The sequence below is a fragment of the Perissodus microlepis genome, chromosome 2, assembly GCF_051167445.1.
Source record: "Perissodus microlepis isolate ML-2025 ecotype Zambia chromosome 2, ASM5116744v1, whole genome shotgun sequence".
NCBI classification, from domain to species: domain Eukaryota; kingdom Metazoa; phylum Chordata; class Actinopteri; order Cichliformes; family Cichlidae; genus Perissodus; species Perissodus microlepis.
Window position 1 is genome coordinate 27,514,249 of NC_140462.1, and position 24,906 is coordinate 27,539,154.

Below are 24,906 nucleotides of genomic sequence, written 5' to 3' on the forward strand. Positions count from 1 at the left end.
TTGGAGCTTCCATCGTGACTCACTTGGTAGTCATGCATGTTTGCACTTGTATGGCCCCCAAAAAAACCCAAAGCTGCAGCTTGGGACCCGCCAAGCCTGACAACTCCAAATAGCATTACGTGGGTGTGTGGAGCAGCTAAATTTACTCTAAAACAAGTGCAAAGAAGGGGAGGAGGAGGAGGGGTGGTGGTTGTTACCATTTTTGCCATTGAATTACTTAATACTGACTCAGAATTCATGTCTTTTTTTTCTCGATGGAGTGCTAGTCGTGTGACGAGTAAAATGTGACGCAGTTACGGAGCAGTTCACGTGGCAGGATGACTGAAAAGTGAAAGAAGCCATTCATGGGCCTTGAATGTTATTTTAGACACCTCAGCTGATTAGATCAGAGATTTAAGAGACGTGTTGCGGACTTAACAGAGCCAAGTTCTGAAAATGGTGGGAGTAGGATCTGTTGCCTTATTTGGCTTAGGCTGGAAAATATCAAGTAAACACTGTCTTCCTGTTCACCGCCTTCTGAATACAGTGTAGATCTTTTCCATCCCCCTCATCCATAGTGAGGAACGATAATGAAACCTGAAAAAAAGAGGCCTCCTATTGTATGCTATCATCTAAGGGCCAGGAGCAAACAGGGCTCAAATTGCAGCTGTGAAAGGTAACAGGAAATTGACAAATCGCTAATCCTAACTACTCAGAGCAACAAAAGGTACATTCCACCAAGAAAAGCCCGGTGAGTACTCACCACCAACTTGAAGGGATGTTTTGTGTTTTGTTTTTTCATGTAAACTTATGATTAAAATAAGACTGTATGCTAGTGAGTTTACTATTACTTTTCTCGTCTTTAAAGCGCTTAAATAATTATTCCTTAAAAGTGCCAGAGCTTTAACAGTGGGTTCGAGTTTACTTTAGCTGAAGACGTTTTAAATAATCCAAAGATCCGAGGCCTGCTGCAAACAGCAACCAAGGCCACTGCGATCACTTGTAGCTGATAATAGACACGGTTGTGTTGTTTTGTCGCCAACGCTGCAGCTCTCCAAATTTAAACTGCTGTATATTTTTTCCTTTGTCCAAGAGAATTTCCTGTTCACCTTTTGTGTTTCCCCAGCTGCTGGTATTTGTGGCTGACCAACCAACTCTCAAAGTGATGATCTCATCCCTTGGGGGCCCGGAGGTGGAGAAGTGCACGGGTGTCAGTGGTGGGGGTGGAGGGGTTCAGTGGACTTCCCACGTGATAAATTCACTGACAAAAAGAGCTGGCCAAATGGGGGACTGCGGGTCACAGTGGGGGCTGGATTGGCCCCTGTCATTGCCTTTAGTGCAGGAACCATGCCATAAAAGCCCAGCATTGATAGCCCCGGTTTATTATCTTTGAACAGGTGGCCCCGGCTACTCGTAATGACCGCTCTCATATCTGATGGCACACACTCTTGGGTTTGCAGCGCGGAGACCATTTGGGAGTTTGGGAACATCCCGATCTGGCTGCGTTAAAGCCCAGGGAATAAACTACAGTACATAGTTTTGTGGTGACTTGTTGGCGGGTGAGACGAGAGGGGGGTTTAGAGGGAGAGCTACTTCCTGTGAGCATAACTCACTCTGAAAACGCGGAGACTGTTGATGCTAGCAGCTTCGGGGCTAATCATGTCAATGACCTGTATTGTTTAGCTTTCAAGGTTACCGAGGAGAATCGCAGCAAAGAAGCCCTCCAAGAATGTAAACAGTCACATTTTGAGCTACAAGCTGTTTCTACTTGTAGCTTTAAAAAAAAAAAAACAGGAATTCCACACCCAGCGTGAACACACACACACACACACATGCATACACACATGGAACAGTGATTTGCTGTTCACCACTGAACTCCCAACTTAAGAAACAGACCCACATTCCCTTAAAAATCAGCCAGCGGCCATCCATCAGATTTAGTTACTGCTTCTCAGCAGGGCAATCAAGACACCAGACAGTGCTATTTTTTCATTAATTAATATATTTTCTGCGTTAAAGTTAACATAGTTTTCTTTTGTGCCACCCTTTAATTTTTCAGTAAGTATTTGATATTTTGTTATATTCAGACATGAGTAAATTTAAGACTGTCTCTTGCAATAAATATCATAAAATAATAGAGCTTCACATAATAAATATTTTTTTAACAAAAAAAATGTTTAACAGACATTTTTTTTCTTTTAAAAAATAGCCAGAATTCCTCTTATGGATTTTTGAACATACAATTTACACAAGATAAAAGGAAAACAAAAAACATCGGAGAATATGCCACAGAATGTGTATGAAAGGTTCAGATGGGTGGAAGGAGAGAAACATATCCAAGTGGAGAATACTATGAGATGGATGTGCTTTCGTTAATGCAAAATGAGCATAGAAACCACGGTTTTAGTGTGGTAGCAACCAATAAACTCAAACATACCTGCTTGCTATGAATACCAGGTAACAGCTACATAATTGCCCTATAGTAGATCGTCCTTCACAGATTTGGTGAGAGGCAGATCCCACCGGGCACACAGACCCGGAGGAAAGTGCCTACCTAAAACGGAAGAAAAACTTTTTCATATATATATAAAAATAGTGTTAATGAGGAGCTGAGGATAGACATAGAAACAGTTAAGGCAAACACTGGTCTGTAAAAACATGGTCCTGATCCAGAGAAAATAAAACTAAAAATAATCGAGTGGTTTTCGTTACTCCTTTGCTTAGCTCCTTAGGGTTCTGCAGCGAGGAGGGGAGGTGGATGGGAGGTGCTCAGAATGTCTGATAAACATTAATTTGTGACTATCATTATCATTGTCATCATAAGATCCGTTTCTAGAGTCTCCTGTGCACAGGCAATCACTGAGACCTTGGGAAGCGATCAGGAAGGCTTTTCCTGGGTCTGTGGGGCCCAGCTCTCCAGTTTACAATACACAGTGTTGGAGTTCTTGCAGCGACAGCCAGGTCTCTTAACCCGGTCATAGCAACCCTGGCATGCCTTCAGACACCCCTTGACAGGTGGGTAGCATAGCAGACAGGGGAAGAGTACCGACATTAATCCCATGCACAGGAAGCGAGAGCAGCAGTGGGAACGTGACAGTGAACAGGGGTGGTCAGCACATGAATCCCCCTCATCGTCATTGGAGCAGTGGTAGAAGATGCCCTTAACGAGGCACATACACGTGCCGTGCTCCAGTGCACTCTCAGCAGAGCAGAGGCACTGGCCGTTACACGCCAGACATGAAGGCAGGCTCCTGGGTGCTGTGCAGTCGGTGCACTTGCACTTCCCACAGCGCTCGCAGATGAACTGGTGCCCAGCAGCAGCCACCACCTCGTTGCCAGAGCCAGAAAAGTCTGATTTCCCTTTGCCCTGGGGCTTGAGTGGAGCCTCTAGTGGAGGCTGGTAAAATTGAGGTCCCTGCTGGGGCTGTAAAAGGGCCTTGGGCTTCGGCTGAGTCCGAACAGGTCGATCCACTCGGTGGTGATGCTGTAAGCTAATGCCAGGTCTGGTGGGGGGTGAGCGTGCCAAGAGTCCCTGCTCAGAGGAGGCACTGCTGTTGCTCCCTGAGCTGGCGGCGCTTCCTATGCTAGTAGAGCGGCTGAGCCCTGGTGCCCGAGGCCCACCATACTGCTGTCCCCCAACCAACACACTGCCCCCCGCATGATGGTGGTGACCTGATGGCCGGTGCTCATAATTGTTGTTCACATTGACGAGGATGACCTCGTGAGTCCTCTCCTGCTTTTCATGGGGTCTGGAGACCATCCGGGGTGCAGGGGGCCTCCGAACCACTGAGGGTCCCTCAGTGTACTCGTTGCTAGAGCGGATGGCCTTGATTTGTTCCAGAGAGAAAATGCCGGCATGCTGGAACTCCCGCTCGTAATCCGACCTCTGCCGACTCTCTAGGGAAGGCTGCTGGATCACCACTAATGAACCGCCAGGGCCATGTTGACTTTGGAGCTCCATCTGGGGGAATCACCACTTCCGACATTCACCGTGGACATGCATCGGAAAACCTGCCGGGGGGGGGGGGGGGGGGGGGAGAGACAAGGAAGAGGCAGGAGATATGATCAGAAACAGTCAAGCAAAAAAAAAAATCCTTGTTCTAGGAAACACAGTCCTGATGGAAGAGGGGTTAACACAATCCCAAGTGTTTTTGGATTCAGAAATAATACTAATATATCATTACAATCATTCTTGACCCATACCATAGCAGTTATTGCACAGCTATAACATAAGATGCTGAACAGTGATTATAAATTAATGACAAATAAGTAATCTGTGCAGGCTAGTTTAATATTTGCAGGTGTCTTTATAGTTAATCCAGACCAACTGTTTTCACCCTGTCAACATGACAATATGTCACTTTTGATCCCGTTAAGTGAGGCAACCCGGGAAAAAGTTGACTATTAACAAGACTTTTTGTACCTTCCTCCCCAACAGGCACACATCTAAACTTCAGCAGGCCCTACAAATACTTCCCCTGCTCATTTACATTTGTATGACTAGTTAACATTTAAATGCACCGCGGCGACGAAACGAGGACACGATCCAAGGGAACTAAATGAGCTGCCTCACTTAGTATTCTATTACTACATCAAAAAGGATTTCAGGGAAACGGGGACAAAAGTAGAGCTAGAAAACTAAGGTCAGATCAAGTTCCGACAAAATATAGACGGCAGTTAAAAAACGCTCGAAAGTCGTCAGATTAAAACCTTATTTCAGTGCCGAGAAGCCCCCAATTTTTGAAGTCAATATGAACACACACACACACACACACACACACACATATATATATATATATATATATATATATATATATATATATATATATATATATATATATATGTCGTATTTGTATTTATAGGAATACGATTAGGAATTTGAACTTGAGTCTTTGGGGATGTTATTAAGCACAGCCGACCTGCAGGAGGCCGAAACTTACAGTTTACAAAAACATAAAGCCTAGGTGTCCCGTGAAGGGCTCCTTAAAACTATTGACGATTAAATAAAAATAAAAACTACTACAATCAAAGCAGAAAGATCGATTTTGCGGCTTTGCACATAAACAAACTCACGTTTCAACTATATTAAAAAATATTTTTCTATACATTTAATAGTCTATGCGTCAAATGGCGCACTTTAAATAGGATCATATGCACAGAACGCGCTCACATGAGAAGGCGTTGTTTGCAGTAATAAAAACAGGATCTTATAAAAACCACAGAGCCGGAGATCAAGAGACATTACAGGACGCGTCCGAATAGACGGGCAAAACTTATGAATGAAAACAACTGCCATGGGGGAGGGGTGTTTGTTACAGCACAGCCTCGGAACAACACTGGCGTGGAAATCCATCAACTTCACCAAGTAGTCGCGATCAGTTCAACCCACAGCGGATTCTTTATTTCATGGCGAACACATGGAAAATAAGACGAAAAGTCTTTGCGCACAGCAAAACTTTTGGACTTTATTGCTGCAGCGGCGCTTTCTAGGTAGCTACGTGCCCTACTATCGGGCAACAAATGCCCTAAAACCAAAGCAAAATGCGCAAAATAAGCGTAAAATCACTAAGAAGATGCATACCTATATGCAAGCATCCATAGCGTCGAATCCATCAACCAAATAATCTACCAAAACTCCATCCAAACGGAAGGGGCAATGTCCAGCTGTAGATTATGAGGTCTAATGCATAACATTCAGTCTGTTAATCCAAGTGCGAATGTATCCCTTTGCGTTATTCCCTTTTTATTTATTTTTTTCGGTTAAGTCGTACTGAAAAGTTCAGCGTGTGTTACGCGTGCATCTGTCCCAAGATAAAGTAAATCCACGGCGGAGCTCTGATGAAGAAGGCTGAGAGGAAAAAAAATAAATAAATAAACACGCGCGAGCTTATATCCAAAAGTTGCTCCTCCTCGCGTATCTGCTGAGAATTGTATTTGAGTTCTGGCTGTTAGTTATTGTTGCGGGAAATCTGCGCTCTTGTGCAAAAGCGTCGTTATGTTGCAGACAGCGGTGTGCTCTCTTCTGCTCTGCGGGCCTGTTCAGCACTGATGAATGGGGGCTCAGGGCTTAGTGTTTGCTCGACAATCCAACTCCCATTGGCCAGCCACTCCGCTGAAAAAGGATACATCGCATCCGTTCCTGATTCATTGGGCAGATGTGGAAGGCCGGGCGATAGAGATGTGTGCACTGGTTAAGGTGGAACGGCTTTTTAAAAACGCAAACGTTGACTCAACGAGGGGGTTAGGGGAAGAAAAAAAAAATACTAGTTTCCGTTCTTGTGGGTTATGATTAATGGTGTGAATGAGGGTGATGTGACTAATAGTGACGTATTAAACGCCGTATTTATTTATAACATTGCTGAGTTGTCATTATTGGTACCATACACACGCATCAAAAACAGGAAAGAAAACCACTTTACGTAGATTCAGAATTTCTGATTTATTTATTTATTTTTTGCCCATGTTTCAAAAATGTGCACCCAAATACCACGATGGTCCTTATAAGCTGAAAAATAAACCGCATATTGTTTCAAAAGGGGCATTTGATATATTTGTACTGGGCACAAAAAAATATTTTTATAGGATTTTAGAGGAAAATGTGAGTAAGATTAACGACAACAACATCAAAGTTAATTATTATAGGGTTTGGATGAGAAATATAAGTTTAATAAATATGGTTATATTAGGTTAAATCTTGCACATGTCAAGGAACCTCATACGACTAGAGAAAAGTTTGTTATAGAAATAAGAAAGAATCATATATTGAGTAAAATAGCTCCTAAACTGCAGTTTCATCGTGTCTGTGCTCTGTAGCTACCTGTTCACTGCTGTGAAATAGGGATCCATACACATCTAACTCATTAGTCTCTGTGAATTAAATACAGACTCGAGCCCAACCAGTTTCTGCCCACACAGCTGTGTCATTGTACAGACAACTCACAGAGGAAGCATCAACAGGATGTCCTCTGTCCTCTGTGGAATGTTCCCATTACGCACTAACTCGTGTCATCAGAGGAAACACAACGTGTGGCAATGAATGATCAGTTTGTACGATTCTCTGATATGAAATCACTATCAGAGGAGTTCTGTGTTGATTTCTGTTTGGGCAGCGGCGGGGTGGGGATTTGCGGGGCAGTGTGCGCTGTAGCTTCAGACCACCTTAAGAAAAAAGCTGCCCTGCAGCCAGGGGGGAAAGGCTCCCCTCCTCACTCCTGCCACCCCCCTCTTCTCTGTTCCTGACTGTCTGGTTTGATTGGTGTCGCGGATGCGCTACATCCGGATCCATGAGAAAAGGAAGTTCAATACAAAGTCAATTTATCCTATTCAAATGGAAAAATCAATAGATGAATGACCCCCAGTGCCATTTCGGGTCAGCAAATGTTTTAAAAAAGAATCGAACAAAAAGACCTGCGGAGTGTAAAAGTGACTCCGCGGTGCAATAATAACTTAGAGGTTGTTTTTTTTTCCAGGCCCGATGTAAAAATGTAGCTTCTTGATGATAAAGAAAGCCCTGGTAGACCGACAGATGGCCGCCTGGATCCCTGCTCTCAGTGGTCTGAAGTGCGGACGGAAATCTCACGATTACAGCAATTAGTTGATTTTCCATGGGTAGATGTGATGAATATACCAGCCCCGGCTGTTTTTTCTCCCCGTGGATGCGGAGCAGCGGTTCACCAAACTCGGGGTTTAGGAACCATCAGGGGTCCTTGCCTAATGCTGCTATTTAATTCCATAGATGTCCATGTGCCTATGGAATATTCTGATTACAGGGCTCACACTGCCCACCAACTGTATAATCAGTTAGACAACGTTTTTACCAATTTAGATTTTATTGCAGCTTTACCCAACATGTCCTGAAAACGCAGAAAAACCTGCGATTTGACTGGAGGAGTTATTCAAAATCCAGAAGAGCCACAACTCATAAATTACACAAAGTGGGCCTGAAACATGTAGGACAGACAGATTTATAGGTGAATGTTAAGCTACAACAAACCAGAGCATAGGAGGTATTTAAATCCAATCAGATCTATAAGACTGCACTGCTTTAACGTGATTTGGGACGTGTCAGTTTACGGGTTTTCTCAGCACGCTGATACTGCTGTAAATTCACGGCTGGACGTCTTTAACAGTGCAAACTACCACACTGGCTCACCACTGTTATATGGGATTAAAATAAGGCAACCAAAGACAATAAGTGGATCGATGACAGTATGAATACATTATCATTTTTATTTGATCAAACATGACAGCACACCATGTCCTTCAAAGTCAAAAAATAAAGCAATAGTGTCAATGCTGCAATAAAAACAGAGTCTTATTTTAAAGTCAGCGATTTACAACTGATGAGATTCTTTGGCCTAACGTTGTGGTTTGAAAACATTTAACACTGTGTAATGAAGCAGACTGGTACAGTTAACACATATACACAACTCTAAACTAATAAAAAGAAGAAAATCCTAATTTTGACTTTTTCCATAGCTGTGTGGTCAGAAGAAACACAGGCCACTGTGTTGCTGCTGATAGCTGATATACGACTGGATGACAGAGTCAGGGATTCGGGGCTTCACAGTGTTCAGGGCACTTTCAAAGTGTCTGGCTTCGATGTGCCGAGCTTTGATGTCCTCTTGCAGGGCCAGGAGGGCAGCCTCTCTACATACTGCAGTTATCTGGGACAGGAAACAGACACAGTCAGGAAACAGACACGGTTACAGTCAGCAGTCAGGCAAAGCACTCCATCCACTGAGCACTACTGAATCATATGAGGGGGCACATTTAGATGCTGATCGATGTCATGATAGACTAGTCATGTAGGTTGATGTGCTTCAGTAACAGAGCAGTAATTTAGTAAGAAAATCATACCTCATATCTTTTATGACATATAAAAGAAGAATCTGAGAGAGTGTTTCAGAAGAGTTTGAACAAAAACAAGATGAACACACTGTTTTTTGTTTCAAGTTTAGAGTTAATTTGCAAAACAACAATGAACCATGGTGAGTTAATTTCATAAAATGTGCTTCACTGCAGTTCCCTGGTGTAGTTTTCCTTCTCAGTGCTTGTCCAACTTTTCTGATCTGCCATGTCTAAAATATAAATACAGGCATTCTCCTGTAGCCTTGTTGCTACAGTACTGATGGAATTATGCAATGGCATGGAGGAGTGCTGCAGTCAGCGCAGGTGACCTTTGAGAGAGATTCTGCACACGCCAGAGGAGTGACTCACTTCCGAATTGGTGGCGATGGCTGATGAAGGCCAGGCACCTTTCCCAGCAGTGCCAGCCTCCTCCCTTTTGTAGAAGCATAGCTTTGTTCTCAGCCAGTGTGGCTTACACAATTCCCTCCAACTAGAAAAGCCTCGCAGGAAACTATTGCTGTACAACCACTGATAAGGTCTGGTGGGAGGTTAGTGGGACAGGTAGTCATGTGATCCTGGAGAGCTGTCTAATAATGAATGGTAAAACAAGGCATGTGTCCAGGGAAGAGACTGGCCACCCCCCTACAAGTACAGTATGATGCATGCTGGGTGGTATGCAAGTTGATTTTCTTTTTTTGTTTTTTAAACAATGTGCATAAAGGCATCGACTGACAGAGAAAATGCACTTACATGTAAGGATAAGGATACATTAAATCAGCTGATATCATCATGATGTATTTAGGACATCATCCTAGTAAGGTAGGCTTCAATATTTAGCAGAAAATACATTTTGAAACACATTTTTCAAAATGACAGTCATGGCGTTTTGCAAGGCCAGAGAGTAAAATGAGGGGAGATAGCTGTCTGAATGTGCTCTGGCCCTGCTAGCATGCATGGCTCAGGACAGGTGCTTTGCAGATGTCAGGATGTGAGGCCCATTTCCCCCCACATTCTGTTTCAGCCCAATGAGCAACATGATTTAGGCAGAGTAAACACACGGGGCTGGGTTAATTTTGTATGAGGGCTTCCCATCATTCAAGTCGTTTAGGCCTGTCAGTAATAATGATGCAAAACAATGAGGCCATGTATCCCAGTTGCATGTTTACAAACGCACAGCGGCTGAGCGAACGAGCAGGGAAGAGGGCAAAAGAGAGAGTGTGAGAAGATGCCACATGTTGAACAATGTGATTTAGTATTGTTTCCAAGCAACATCCATAAACAGGAACAGACAAACATGGCTGGACAATCAAACTGTAATTTCTTATTTACAGTGAAACTTGACTTTAAGGACATGTTAGCTTTCCTCTTCCTCAATCGCATGATTCAATGCTTAATAATTATTTGCTTGTTTACTTCCATAACACTCCTTAGGTTGATTAGGAAAAAAAAAGAAGAAGAAGAAGGGGGAGGAGGAAATATCGCTCCTCTGAAGTACACAACCGATACATGCACGCGCGTGCGCACACACACAGGCCCCTTACATTCATACTGGCTGGGTTTATGAGCTGTTCTGTGAAGGCGATCAACAAGCCAGTGTTTCCTGCTGTGTGTTTGCCTGTACAGGCCTTGAAAAAAATTAAAGCCACAAAGGCAAACAGGGTGAGCAAAAGAGCCAGTTTGTTTGTAAACGTGAAGGCATTTCCAGGCCGGAGCCAAAAGTCCCTCCAGGACTACCTTGATACCCCTAAACACCCCCAAAAAGCAACCTACCACCCCCTAAAGATGGGCCCCCTGTGCTACTGAGAAGGAAAAGAGGAGGGAGGCGAAATCTGCAAATGCACAGAAATGAGATGTGCGTAGGGGGGTTGGTGGCGAAGAGTGCTGACTTGTGGCAGGCCAAATAAATTATAGATCTCTCTTTTTTAATGTTATTGCAATGCAGACTTTATTTTTCATTCCCTTCATAAATAATGTCAGCAATCACTTAAATATATGGAAAGGACTAAGCTGATGCATTGCAGTGGCTGCTCTCTGGTGATGTCTTCATGGTGGTGGCGTGTCGCCAGTCATAAAGGCAAAGCAAGCGAGAAAAAAAAAAAGTAATCATCAAGGACCTCTCAGTTTGAAGACGTGGTAAAACTTGCTGACTCAAAATGACCCAAAAAGTCTGAGTCAAAGAGGTTTGATGACGAAGCAAAAACTGTGTAAAGTAACAATTTGTACAGTAAGGTCCTTCATCTGCCTGCTGGGTTCAGGTTAAAGGCAGCAGAAAAGTGTACTGTAACGAAGACCATAGTAGACAGTATCCATCTATATTCATGTATTCATACATGAATTATTGGCAATTGAAGAAGAATCAACTCAGGACATTCGCCAAAGTTGGCCTGTTTTTCAGATCTGGCAATTTAGGACAGGAACCAGCAACTCTTGAGCTACAAGTGGCTCTTTTTCCTCATTCTTTATTGGCTCCCTCTGAGTTTGCCAAAAACTGATCATGAATACAAAAATGAACAACGGTTATTTTTAAAGATTTGCTCGCTTTCAGCAGCAAGGCTTGATCAGTGGCTTGACTCTAGTCAGAATTAAAGTGAAACTTTATTATCAAAGTAAGCTACTTTCAGTTAGATTCATTTGTACTGCCAAAGACAGTCAGAATGTATTAAATGTAACAAAAACAGAGCAATAATGCAATAAAAGTGACCAGTTAAATATCAAATACTCACATAGCCCACTGCAGAACAGTCACATCGGGTAAAAGATTTTAAATCACACATATTAATAATGTTGATAGACTAATCTATACTTTATAGTCACATTCATTAGCAGCTCCCTACATATTTCCTGGAGCACAAATTACTCAAAAATGACTCTTCTGGTGGTAAACATTTCCTGAATTTTCCAGAGAATTACTTTCGCTGTTCTTGCAAGAGGCTAATCTGGTATCACATGAACTTACTATGTAGGTGCCTGCAGGGTAGGGTAATAGCGAGTGTTTAACATCTGAGCAAAATATGCTGTCCATTTGTATTCTTACATCCAGCCCCACCAACCAGGGTCAAGGAAAGTACCAGACACATTACCTACGTGAAAGCCGTTTTGAAACCAAGCTTTATGAATCTGTTCAAGAGTGTTAGGCTGCTATGCACAAACAAGAGGAAATTAAATTTGCACAAAATGGAGTAAGGATGAAAGAACATGGAAAAATGGACAATAAAAATAAAATGTAAAAAAAAAAGAAGTATAATTGAAGGTGGACACGTTAGACTTTAACCAAGCTGGAAAACCTATGCTTGAAATCCCATCTGTATCCATGTCGCCACCATCGAAAATGTCCCGAATCCTTAAAACAGTCATTCCGCCTTAATAAAATGTCAAGCATAGGTTTTCCAGCTTGGTTAAAGTCTAACGTGTCCTCTTTGACTGTAGAGCTTTAACATGGGTCGCTGGAAAAGTGATAGTCAATTGGAGCTCCTGCCACATCCTTGTTTCCACATATTCCTCTAATGACAAGTTTCCTCTTGTGGTTCTAAGACCTCTTTAAAAACCCAAAGGTCACATGCTTCAACCTACAAACATTTATTTCTTAACACTACAATGTATGCAAGGACTGATAGTAGGTTTACTGAAAAGACGAGAGAATTTATCGTGATTTCTCAGAACTACTGTAAATTGCATGGCAAATTCAGTGATGAGAGTAGCGAGACAGAGAGGGTCAGGCTCCCATAATGACATGCTTTGTGGAGGCTGGCAGGCACATTTACTTCCACAGGCCTGTCGGTCATCTGATGCTGACAGGAAAAGTAATTTAGATCTTCTTTTGATCTTTAATTGAACATTTACGTCTTCAAAGAAAGAAAGAAAGTCAAAATGTGATTCTTGGTCAAAAACACTAAAAGTTTGATTTAATGTGGAACGTGAAAAATGTTCAAAACCTACACTCAGAAATTTATTACAAACATCATCTTAGAGGGGGCACATATCTGCAGACTGGAAAAATTATTCTTGAAAGAGCAGAAATAAACACATAGTTTGTTTTTCTTACTAAAAGTTCAAAAATGACATATTGCACTTAAAAATGTAAGAAAGATGAACACTATTGTCCACAGTACTGAAAGGTGGCCTATAATGCTCATTTCTAGCTCTCTCTATATTTTTAAATTTTTGGTCTCTAGTAGAATTATTTTTCATTATTCATGTTGGCCATGCTGAATATGAGGATCCATGACTAACTATAAGGGAAAGCACAACAGTTCTACTTTACATATACAAACAGAAAAAAGTGGGAGTAAGTACATTTGCAAGACAACTTATGTGAAACCACCCACTCTCCTTCGCTAATGATTCAGATTTTTCTTATAGCTGTGAGAGCTTTGTGGCTGATAGAAAATGAAAAGCCTATTTATTAGTTATTCATTTACATATTTTATACATGTTTCTTTATTATTAGTTAATATCTTTATTTTTCAAAATAGAGAGTATAGGAAAAATTACTACAGAAAGAAATTGTAATAAATTTTGATTCAGTCTTGCGTTGTGACAGATAAAGCCAGAGGATTTTAGCCAGTGAAGCCATCTTAATGGGGTTACCAAATGAGGATGGGCACTTCCAGGGCTTACTTTTGCTCAAGGCTGCTAGCCGCCTCTGGCCTCCTTGTGCGCTCAGTCATTAGGGTACCACAACATGAAACCCTGGATACAACAGCAGCCTTTATGCCCCACTGGTCACTGTACTGCACCTCCATTCCTAGCCACAACTACACCCTATATCATGCCGTTTCAGTGCACACTTTTAAAACATTGGATATATATATTGTATGTTGAGTGATATACTACGGCACATCCAGCACTGTATGTGAGGTCTTGTTGTCCTTGTAAGACAACGCAAAACTTTATTGACTTGCGAGAGGAAATTAAGCCGTTATAGCGGCAAATGGTAACAAGATACAGCAAAGAATAACAGAGTATAAATAAGAACACGGCAAAGCTCAGGTTAAACAAACACACCCGACACTTTTTAGCACTAGAACATGGCAGGAAACGCATATAAGTGGAATAAAAAAGTTATTTGAATATCAACATTTCCATGGAGATGGAAAACAGTAACCGTAATAATCAAAGCATACTGTGGTCATGGAATAACTGGAAGTGAGACAGCACACAGATGGACGATACTGAAAAATTGAAGCGGTAAAATAAAGTTAAAGCTTACACTGTTTAGACACTGTGGAAAAAGTGACTGCATGTCTATTGACACCTACGTGTCTAAGGAGCGCTATGAGCAGTGTATAGTGACTACACTGTACAGGTGCAATGTAAAGAAGAATACAAACCTCGTACAAAAAGTACAAAAAGATGTAAATTTGAATCTGAATGCTTAACATTTGAGTATGCGCACACCACAAATGCACTGTACACATACACATCCAAACATGCAAACGCCTACAAAACCACCAAAGCACACTGTGACACATATTCTACACGTACACAGCCAAAAAAAAAAATCGGTAGTTTTCTCTGCAGTATTTCCCTGGTGGGGGTAAGAGGGGGGCGCGTGCCATGAGCCAACCTGTTCAGCACGACAAAAATAAACCCTTCTCGAGGTGGAGGAGAGGGGAAAAAAAAGCTTGTGACTGCTGGCAGCACATACCAGCGTTCTCAGGTCAGATCTGTCTGGTGTACTTTTCGCTTCCTACTTCAACAAAAGCGCTCAGTGAGTGTATCAGACGGCCTTAATGAAGGGCTTGTTAGCCGGGCTACCGGCAGCAGATCCACTAGACCCGGAGTGTGTGTTTACTATCAATCGCCTTGTGTCTACAGCGGGCTACATCCAGTCCTCCCCCCCTCCTCTCTCCTGCCTCACCCACCCGCCCTCCCTCACACACAAACGGCCACATTTACAGGAGCGAGCCCCGACAACTCCCCCTCCACCCCGCCTGCCACAAAACCTCTCCTCCATCACTCCACAAGTCCTGCACACATACACTGCAGTGCAGAGAGGTGCGGGCACACACCCTCTCTGAACACATTGCACTTTCCTGCACTGTGCAGGCATGTGAGCACACATATGCAACACACAGATAAGGTTTATGAGGTCAATATCGAAAAACGTACCCCAAAAAAAGAAAAGCTACACATGCGTCCTCACATGCATGTTTAGACAGAAATGCATGTGCACATACACATACATGCATCCAGTACCTATACATATAGGTATTAACTTCATGCAAAGACCTACATTCTTGGTTACATAGTGTTTCGTAGAGCAAACATTTGCATGTTTGCTTAACAAACCGTTAAACGCTCATTTAACCTTCAGAAGTTGCAGCTAGAAGAAGCAGCTTATTCTTTTATCTTCATGACTTACTTATCAGTCATAACTGTAAAACAAGAATGCAGAACAGGCCACAAGTGCAAATTCTTAATAATCAATCCTATCGATAGGTTTGACTAATATTAGGACTGATGCAGAGCTGTCATACCTGATCAACATTTTATATATTTTTTTCTAAGTGAATACAAACAAATAGGGGGCAGTGATTATAATTAATGTATCTTTAGTTTTCTGCATTAATCAATTGCTCAATAAGATATCAGAAAAATAACGGCATTTGTTCATAAAAATTTTCCATGTTGATGTTTTTAGGCCCAAGTTGACATCCTGCGATATCAGTGTTGACTGCAGATTTTTGTGCTGTAACACAAGACAAAGGGAGTGGGGAGTAACTTACCTTGAAAATATACCCAATCTATAATTAAATATGAACAAAAAAGGAAGAAAAAAAAATGTATAACTGGAGTTTAACTGAACTCATAAAACTTTGTTCACTGAGGAAGAAAACTAAACTAAACTTAGGCCCAAAGAGGAGCTCTTATTCAAAATAATCACCCCTAGCCCCACTACGGTATCATCCCCAACCCCTTTACTGGAAAAAAAAAAAAAAAAGGGGGGGGGGGGGGCTGCTGCATCCAATTTTCTTGGAGGAAATTAAATAATACATAAATCAAACGACGTTGGGGGTGCAGAGCCCAAACTCTTAACCAGAAATAAAACATTTCATCCTCCAAAGAAGCAAAGAGGAAGTGTCTGCAGTGACATGCTTCTGCCAAGAGAAACAAGGCCTGACCACAACTCCATGTGAAACCTATTTAAGATTACAAGGCGAGAGTGAGAGAGGAGGTTAAAGAGAGGGAGGTGAGGTTAAGCATGGAAGGAGGAGAGTCACGTGGGGAAAAGGGAGGGGGCGGGGGGCGGTGGGGGGATGGAAACATGGCACATGATCATAAATAACAGAGCGGAGGTGTGTGAGCTGTGGATGAACGTGCACATGCTTGTGCTCTCAGCAGAGGAATTTAGATTCCATAGAAAACTCCGATGATGAAATTGAACTCGTGCGGGCTTTCCTCGCCATATGTTACGGCTGAGACAACAGACATCAAGGAAGATATTACATATGTATTCCAGCAGGCAATCAACTCCAATTTTATGCTTTAAAATATTGGTATTTGTAAAGTATTAACATTTTTAGCCTAAAATCTGAATAATGCCACGATGTTCACACTGTGTGGAAGACAGAGTGGAACGTGGGACACTGTACTTCAGACTCTTGGTGGCACTTTTCAAATGTAGAGCCATCATTGTTTCCCTCTAGAAAGTCTGCAAAGTGTGTGCTTAATTCATTTTTTAAAAGTTGTATTTTATTGCATATATTTTATTTGATTTTATTGCATCACTGCCTTCATTTCACTCCCCGTTCCTGTGTAGCCAGTCAAGACAATTATAAATGTCTGATTTCTGACACGGTCAGACTTCTCCCCAGTATTGAACTTTACGTTATAGCTTATACTCCTTGGACCTATAAGTGTAAGCCAACTAACCGCCACGGTGACAGGTTATGACTATTAAAGAGAGAGTAATGTAGTGTAAATAAAACTAGAGCAAATAAATTGAACAGATCAGTGGGGAAAAGTAGTTGCAACATGCCTTTCTTTCTTTCTTTTTATAAATTGTTGATTGCTGTAGTGTATATAACATAGCCTGTAACATAGCCTTGAAATTAAAGAAGGATTAAATATATACCAGTACTCAAACTGATATTATGTTATTATTTATATGACAAATGAGATTATATTTTTTTTTCTTGCTCTTTTGTACAGATTACAGATTAGTCCCGCTACCTCTGCTTGTTATCATATAGTGAAAATCAGAGTGAAAGCTCTAATAGTCACTCGGTATTCACTATGCAAATAAAGAAACATTTTCTGAACATGCAGGAAATGTTTGTCATGAAAGTGGTGGTTTTTCCTCTGTTAGATGACTCACTGATAATATTAAGAAACCTCCTACAAAATCTACCAAATAACTTGCAGCTCAGGCGATTCAGTGTTATCATATTAAGCCATTGTCCACTCTATGTTTTGGAACGACCCATGTGGGATAGCACCTGTGTTGGGGCTACACCCTGTTAAGGTGTTGTACGTGTGTGTGTGTGTGTGTGTGTAGGGTAGCATTGCTGGGCCTCGCCTTTAAGGGCACATTTGTCCTCACCCCTTAATTAGATGAATGAAAGCTTCGCATTCTCTGTGGACTTGGGAAGGCAAGGATGGCATATTTACCAAACACGCCCACAGTGAAGTGACCTGTAGACAGCTGTGATTGGGTATGTCTGTGCATGTGTGCGTGTGCATGTGTGGTGTGTATGCATTTTGTAATGCCAAGGCAGGTGAAACTCCAGATGTGTCATATGAACATTTGTCTTTCCTATTTGCTTCATCTTTCACGAGATGCATATTGCCTGCATATACACAGTGAATGTTCATGTTATAATAATTTGTTATAATATACAAATTTCCCACATGTGGGACAAATAAAGGTTGTCTTATCTTATCTTATTAGTGGTATTACAACACTATACACATACATTATATACAAGTTCTAAATTTTAAGTTGCACCAAAAAAGGATCCAAATATCCTGTAAAGCTTCTGAATGTGCTATTTAATATAACTAAATTTGCAAATCATTACAATAAGTTAGACTGCAATTATTTAATTTCCAATAAATCTAGTTTTTAATTAAGGGACAGACTAAATAGGCTCTATAAGGGAGAGTTACCTGAGAAGCATAATATCCTGTCTCATGTTCATATACTAAATATGAAGTTACCGTGAGCAGCCGGCTAATTTAGTCTAGCATAGTGGGAGAAACCGCTAGCCTGGCTGTGTCCAAAGGCAACAAAATCTACCCACCACTGTAAAAATGACAAATACCTGTTTTACACAGGGTTAAGAGGCAGATTATTTCTTGGTCCTGATAATTTGCCAGACAACCGGACTCCAGAGAAAGAGAGTCTCCAGGAATTGAAACTGAATTAACGGTGTGTTCTTGTCACTGTCCATTTCCTTTTTAGCGTCCTCCTCTAGTTTTATTAGCTACGTTCAGGTGAGTAAGTGCACCCCTCTCCTCTCTTCTGTTTCTCCACAATTTGCCATCTTCCTCTTCACGTGTCTCCTCTCTGTCCCTTTCTATGTTCCTACTCTCTTGCTCAGTTTCTTTCTTTTTTGGCTTTTGCTACCCACGTTCTGTCTTCTTTCCTAGCCAAGGGAAACAGCATGTTGGGTACGCTTAAGGGCTTATATTTCCCAGAAAAATTCAATTGGTGCTCACCATGTACTCAGACATAAACCACAGTGAAGGCTTTATATATAAAATGTAAAATCAGGGGCCAATTGGAGCCATTTCTCTCGCTGTGACATCTGGCCTTTTGCAGGCCACAGAAGCTGGCTGGCAGTAGCAGCGAGGGAAATGTTTTCTTTTTAAACCTTTCTAAAAACAACATGTTCACAATGTCAAGAGGTAACAGGCTTGCTGGGAAGGAAGTGAAGTGAGGTGTTTCACAGTCATGGAATTGCAGAGGTGTGAATGGCTTTTTCCTCGCAGCATTTGTTAAGCGCTTTCCATATCAACAAAGACTGCGTCTGAGTGACAGCGTGACTGTGTCGGCGGTCGGTCAGCCACACAGAAAATAAAACGCAGACACATGAACGCAGTGAAGACAAGGAGTTAGAGCATATTTCGGCAAATACCTGCCAACTTCAGACCAAGTCAGACGCACTTTCCACAAAAGCTGACAAGTTTATTTGATGATTGAAGATCTTTTTTCTTTTTTTTTTCCCATGGCTAATATCTGATTCATACATTGTGTAATGTCACTGTTATTCAAACAGCAACACGTTTTTGTTGATGCATTTTTTTGCGCCTGTGTCCTTGGTGATAAAAATCTTTGCAACAACAAATACCAGGCCATAAATCAGACAGACAACACAGAGCCAGAGGAGGAACAGCCACAACCACAACAGGTGTTAAGAGGAAACCATTTGTCTTCCTGTGAGGGTGGTTTTACTATGTGTGTGTGCGCGTGTGTGTGTCACAATACAACAAGGCTGTATTTACAATCAATTTCTTTTTTTGTTTTTGTTTTTAATAGTCGCATTGCAGCTACTGCAGATACTGCTCGCCTGCTCAGGTTTGTATTTTTAATGAATAATTTTTAAAAATCAAAACTACTTTTATATATTACAGAAAAAACAAATCACTGCTTCATCAAACTACAAGATAAAATACACTCTGACTTAGTTGACTGGGGTGTGCAAATGTGCTTAGCTATCTTGTAAAGGGGAGTATTAAGCTTTGCAGGCTGCCGTTGATCTGCCTTATTTGTATGTCCCGCATTGGAACAGACTTGCTCTTGCCAGTGTGGAAGAAGAAAAAAAAAAACATTAAGAAAACAATTGCGCCAGTGAGTTTGAATGGATGTCAGCCAAGCGTCCCAGACACCTGGGCTTGGACCAAACAGCTCTCCCCCTGTTGGAGCGAAAAGACCCACCGCTATGGAGGTCGCAGCCGGTCAAAGGCATCTGTGGCTGAACACAAAGATATTCTGATACGGCTGAGCGCTGCAGCTTGAAGTTTTATTAAAATGCCTGAACAACCGTCCCCCAACACACCCCCTTTTTTGGACATGAATGTTACAGGGCTGTGAGATCAGCAGGAGGGCACCCAGCAGGGTTGGTGCTGCCTATCACTTGTTGCCACCTCTACGTGATCTGCATCTAAATACTTTGAGCTGTGTCCTTACTGTGATCATGCTGAGAAGTCTTGATATTTAGCTTTTTCTCAGCAACTTGTCAACATCTGCCAAATGCTCATTACTGCGGTGTTTTTATATTCCACTTCACGGAGGTCACTTTTCAATCAAGCACCACGGGGAGGTCTGTGACATCCAATGTTAATAGAGTACGAGCTGCGCACTCAGGGACTGTCATTACTCCTTTTAATGACTCAGTTCATTTCCTGTTTATTCAAAACACGTTGGAGAGAGAAAAACATCAATACTGAGCATCTGTGGATTTTTCCAAGGAAAGAAGCCCTAAAAGCAAACTGAAATTTCCTATTTGCTCGGTTATTAGCAAAAAAAACATGTATTTTCAAATAAATTTAGTCAAAGGCTGCTCATGTTTTAGGTCCGTGGCCCTTTCTGCCTTCACTTGTCTGACGATGCAAAGCAGTGACAATCTGCACTGAAGCTTCAGGGAGCCAAAGCTCTGTCATGGAACCCGTTTTTCTCGTCTGGTAATCACAATAGTTCAAGAGTTCATTGTGTTATCCACTTTCAGTTAAGGTGAGGGTTATTTAGCCCTAATCAATCATTCACTCAAGTCATGTATCAGACACATTTATGCAATTTGTTTTTTTTAGCAGAAGCAGTTAAAACCAGCTTATTCCTACAACTAGCTGTGCAAAACACTGAATCCCCTTATCCCCTCCTTCCAAGCCATGATTAGCTAGATTGTCATTTCTACCGAGGAAACAGGGTGGGGAAACATACCTGTAACTGAAAAAAGTTCCTGTGGGGTTATGTTAGGTGTTACCCTAAATACCACTTACACATCAAGACTAATATGACATCTTCCTAAAAGACGGAGGAGAAAATGTTGATTTAATAAAGAACATTCAGAGCTTTGAATGCCTTTCAGACCCCACGCTGCTTTTATAATGCTGAGGTCCAGGCTCTGGGGCCAATCGATAAATTATAGCGTTTGATTGTTTTTTTTAGTTTTCTGTCCAAGTTTTACTGCATTGTCCATCTGTTTGGGATCACAGTCATGCTGAAAAAAAGTTATTGCCATTCAGATGCGTAATGGTTTTGCATGGTGGATCAAAAGCTGACGGTACTTTTCTGTGTACCATATTTTTCGGACCATAAGGCACCGGATTATAGGCACACTGTCAATGAACATGTCTGTTTTCATACATAAGGCGCACCGGATTATAAGGCGCATTAAGCGAAACAAAACCGTCAGATAAGTCAATCTTTACTCAACTCGTTCTTCTTGCTTCCTCCACTTCCGTACCATTGCTTTATTAACGTTGCATTCTCTCGCAGCTGCTCTATTCCTGCGTTGTTGCAGTATATTAATGACTAACCTCGTATTGTGGATGGATTATCTCAGTTGTTCTCCTGACTGAAGTTTGGTCTGTTTACAGTATCCTGCCATGTGACTGCATTTGTCCCTAACCATCGGGAGCCCTCACATTAACTTTTATTGAGTGAAAAAAAAAATTAGCATTCATCCTCCAGCTTCACTGTGTTTATGTTACAATCAAGTAGCAAACATATACCAGCTAGTGGAACTTCGGTAACCCTACAAAAGTCAGCCGTTTAGTTTTCTGTTTTCATTTATGTTGGAAGTGATAGGTATGTCATGTTTAGGTGGAAACCAGCTAGCTAACTTCCTGCTAACTTCTGTCTCTGTTAAATTGAATAAATTCTGTCTTCATGGATGTCTGAATGTTAAACTTAATAGTTACACCTGGTAAAGCAGCAACGCTGATCATTTTATTAAAGATGCTAAAAATTTAGACAGTTTTTAACTCTCAGTGATGCCGCAGTGTTTGTTTGACTTTGGGACCTGAACCAGACGGAGTTTTGGACCCAGATTACTCCGCGAGGCTCCTGACTATGGTAGCCATAATGCTACGACAATCCATCAAGCGGTGCAGCTTTGTAGCTTACCAAAGTTGTAATAAAACATTTTTTGATAGATTTTTCAGCGCTGTGTACGAATCATTTCGAGGTCAGTAAGCACAACCAGAATTCATACATAAGGTGCACCGGATTATAAGGCGCACTGTCGATTTTTGGGAAAATTAAAGGATTTTAAGTGCGCCCTATAGTGCGAAAAATATGGTAAATCCATCAATTCTGGCAATCTCTCCAACACCACAGTCCGAAACCGCAAACCATGACAGAGACTTCACCATGTTCTACAGACAGCTTTTTTAATGCTTGAATGATTCATATGTCAGCGTTAAGTGGCTGATTGGGGAAAAAAAATCATAAAACAAAAAAACAAGAAAAAAATCTGAAATTTTTACTGTTTTTAAACAAATGCAAAGAAAGAAAAACAAAACAACTTTTGCCTAGATGGCAAACACTCATTTTGGAACGAACATTAAAGGAAGAAGAAAAACAGCTGTGAAATTTGATATGGCTTCTTTTTCTTCTTCTTTTAAATTAAGGTACAAACAAGGCCTGGAACTGACTTGGTACATCTGACAGGGTGCAATAAATCCCCGGGGTCTTTTCCTGTCAGGACTTGATCAGAAAAGGAAAAATAAAATAGCATCACACTGTTTTTCAGAAGCAAGTTAAGCCCTTCTTCTCCTTCACGACAACACTCCGATTACAGTATCAAATGCTGCTTCTGTTTGGAGGAGCGATGGCAGAGGTGAGGAGGGAAAGCCAGAAGCAATTTTCTAGGATGAGTGTGAGTTAGAAGTGTGTTGAGGGTGGAAAGTTTAGTGGGAAGCTGAGGGTTGTGAAACCAGATGTCACTCCAGGCAGGTAGGAAGACAGGTGATTTTAACAAGCTTCTACGGCTGAGCAGACAACTACTGTGACCTCTTGAGTGACCTCCACACCTCCTCCTCTCGAGATCCTGCCTCCTTCTCTTCTCAGACAAGTTTGAAATCCCAAGAATGTAATTAAAGTCAAAGCTTCAAGTAGTCATACTGCCATCACTGAGGACTGAATTGTACTGAATTCATCCATTTGTGCATTATTTCAAGTTCTACGTGAACCATATTTGATACGATAATATATATAGTAAAATATTCACTATAAAATTCCAGTTTTAGTGGCTTAATGACTGAAGAAGTTGGATAACAATCAGGTGACCTGTGAACTCTGAACCAGATGGATAAATCTGGGGCGAACATATACAAGAGTTCACCAGTCTGAAACATACTGGATACTTAAACATGTGTTTTTTTTCCCTTTTAGTTAAATAAACCCCATCAACACCGGCATGTCACCAACATTTATTTAAAAAAATGACATTTTACTGATAGAAAATGTCTCAACATTTCATCCATTCTTTTGAATGAAACTGAACTTTGCAAGGCCAGTGCTGCTGAAGAGTGAACCATTTTGGACTAGCATTCAGCCGTAACCAAAGCGCCATGATGACACCTCTATACAACCAGTAGACAGAGGGAGTGTGAGCTGAGCATGCACTCTAAGGAAGTGCGAACAGTCAGAAGGGAGAAAAAGCAGCGACAGTGTGTATGGAAACTAAAAGTGGACTCTGCTTAGTTGCCTCTAGCTTCAGTAATTATCTTGCTGTTGATTTATGAGGTTCCAATTTGTCCATTTTGGTCCCTGCCAGCATGAGCTCGATGCATTGCTGACCAGTGCTGTGGCTCACCAGGCTGCTTGCAGCATTGCCAGCAAGCATACCAGTCATTCAGTCACATGGAGACGGAAAGGTATTGCTACCCATAGAGTTGTAAAAGTTTGACCGGGCTAGATGTGTGGTAGATTATTACAATACTGGCTGAAAAACATATGAAAATATGTTTTCCATATTTCCACTGATTTAATTTAATGTTTGAAAGCAACACAAACATATCTGCTGCTTTGTCATTGCTTTGTCTGAAAGTAAGAGTGTTTGGACTTTATGACGTGCCTGAAAACCATCAAATAGTTCAGTAAGTTTTATGTTAAGCATGCGTTCAAGACAAAAAAAAGTAAATTCTAATAATGTTTCTAACCGTGTGCAAAAATGCCTCATATAAACAAAAGGTTTTTTTTTTAATGTTTATTTAAAGTTGGTTTTCTGTCAGTGGGGGTTTTCTGTCAGTGGGAGGTTTATTCTTGTATGTTGAACAAATTGGATAAAAATAAAAAAGTTAATAAATTGTAAACAAGAAGTGGTTGTGAGCGGTTGTGCTGGCTGATTACTCTCCCCCTCCCCACTTCTTTTTGACAGCAAAGGTCCTTGAGCTATCAACAACGCAGATGGATTGAGTTTACTGTAAACTGTGGTGGATGTTGCCATTCTGAAGCATTTTAGGATTTATGGAAGAATAGTATGCAGGTGAAAAATCTTTTTTTTAAGAGTCCTTCAGCATAAAGGCTGTGTGACCTTTTTGCACAAATGTTTTATTAATGTTCCTGTTAATTTGGGGAGCTAGTCACGTTGTCAGCAATCAACATATGTGTATATATCATTTACCTTTAGATGTGCTGTATTTCTTCACTGAAGCTTTGTTTTTTCTTTCTAAACACACATCATCTTCAGTGCTGTGATGTGTTATCTGTATCCTGTTTCCTCACAAACTTCCCCTCAGTGATCAGGGGAGTCTAAAGTTTCATTTAATTTAATATGATCTATAGGACAGGTACGTAAAATAAAATGCAATGGTACAACAATGGTGAGACCTGGTTTTTTCCACCTATGAACTCTTATCAGCTTGACTGTGGCATGCCTTTGAATTTTTGTGTGGTTTCAAGAGCTCAGTGGCAAGTGACTGCAAACCACCATTCCACAGATGAGACACTATACCAGAAACCCCGGTGTTAAACATAACACCTGATAGTAAGGGATTGGTTTCCTAACTGCATACCTCCTCCAGGTGTACGCCTGCTTTAGGCTGAGTTTTAGGGTGGGGGCTGACAAGTTGGGAAGGAGGGTAGATGAGGAGTCTCTACTATAACCTCCCACTGCATATAGGGAT

General features: G+C 41.4%; 2 protein-coding genes across 2 annotated transcripts in view; both read right to left on the reverse strand.

The window, feature by feature from the left end:
* Positions 1-1,961: 1,961 nt before the first annotated feature.
* On the reverse strand, positions 1,962-6,141 carry spry1 (sprouty homolog 1, antagonist of FGF signaling (Drosophila)). The gene is made up of 2 exons (XM_084954031.1): positions 5,561-6,141; positions 1,962-3,990 (listed from the first exon to the last, which is right to left on the reverse strand). Exon 2 carries the CDS (start codon positions 3,938-3,940, stop codon positions 2,858-2,860), a length of 1,083 nt encoding a protein of 360 aa, XP_084810157.1. The 5' UTR covers positions 3,941-3,990; positions 5,561-6,141; the 3' UTR covers positions 1,962-2,857.
* Positions 6,142-8,174: 2,033 nt separating this feature from the next.
* afg2a (AAA ATPase AFG2A) overlaps positions 8,175-24,906 on the reverse strand; it is a 112,978-nt gene continuing 96,246 nt past the window's right edge. Inside the window, exon 17 of the mRNA XM_084954043.1 lies at positions 8,175-8,645. Coding sequence (XP_084810169.1) covers positions 8,466-8,645 — 180 coding nt within the window. The 3' untranslated portion in view covers positions 8,175-8,465. The remainder of the gene's footprint in view (positions 8,646-24,906) is intronic.

Coding starts and splice junctions, on each gene's coding strand:
- spry1 (XM_084954031.1), bottom strand. CDS start 3,940: ATGGAGCTCCAAAGTCAACATGGCCCTGGCGGTTCATTAGTGGTGATC.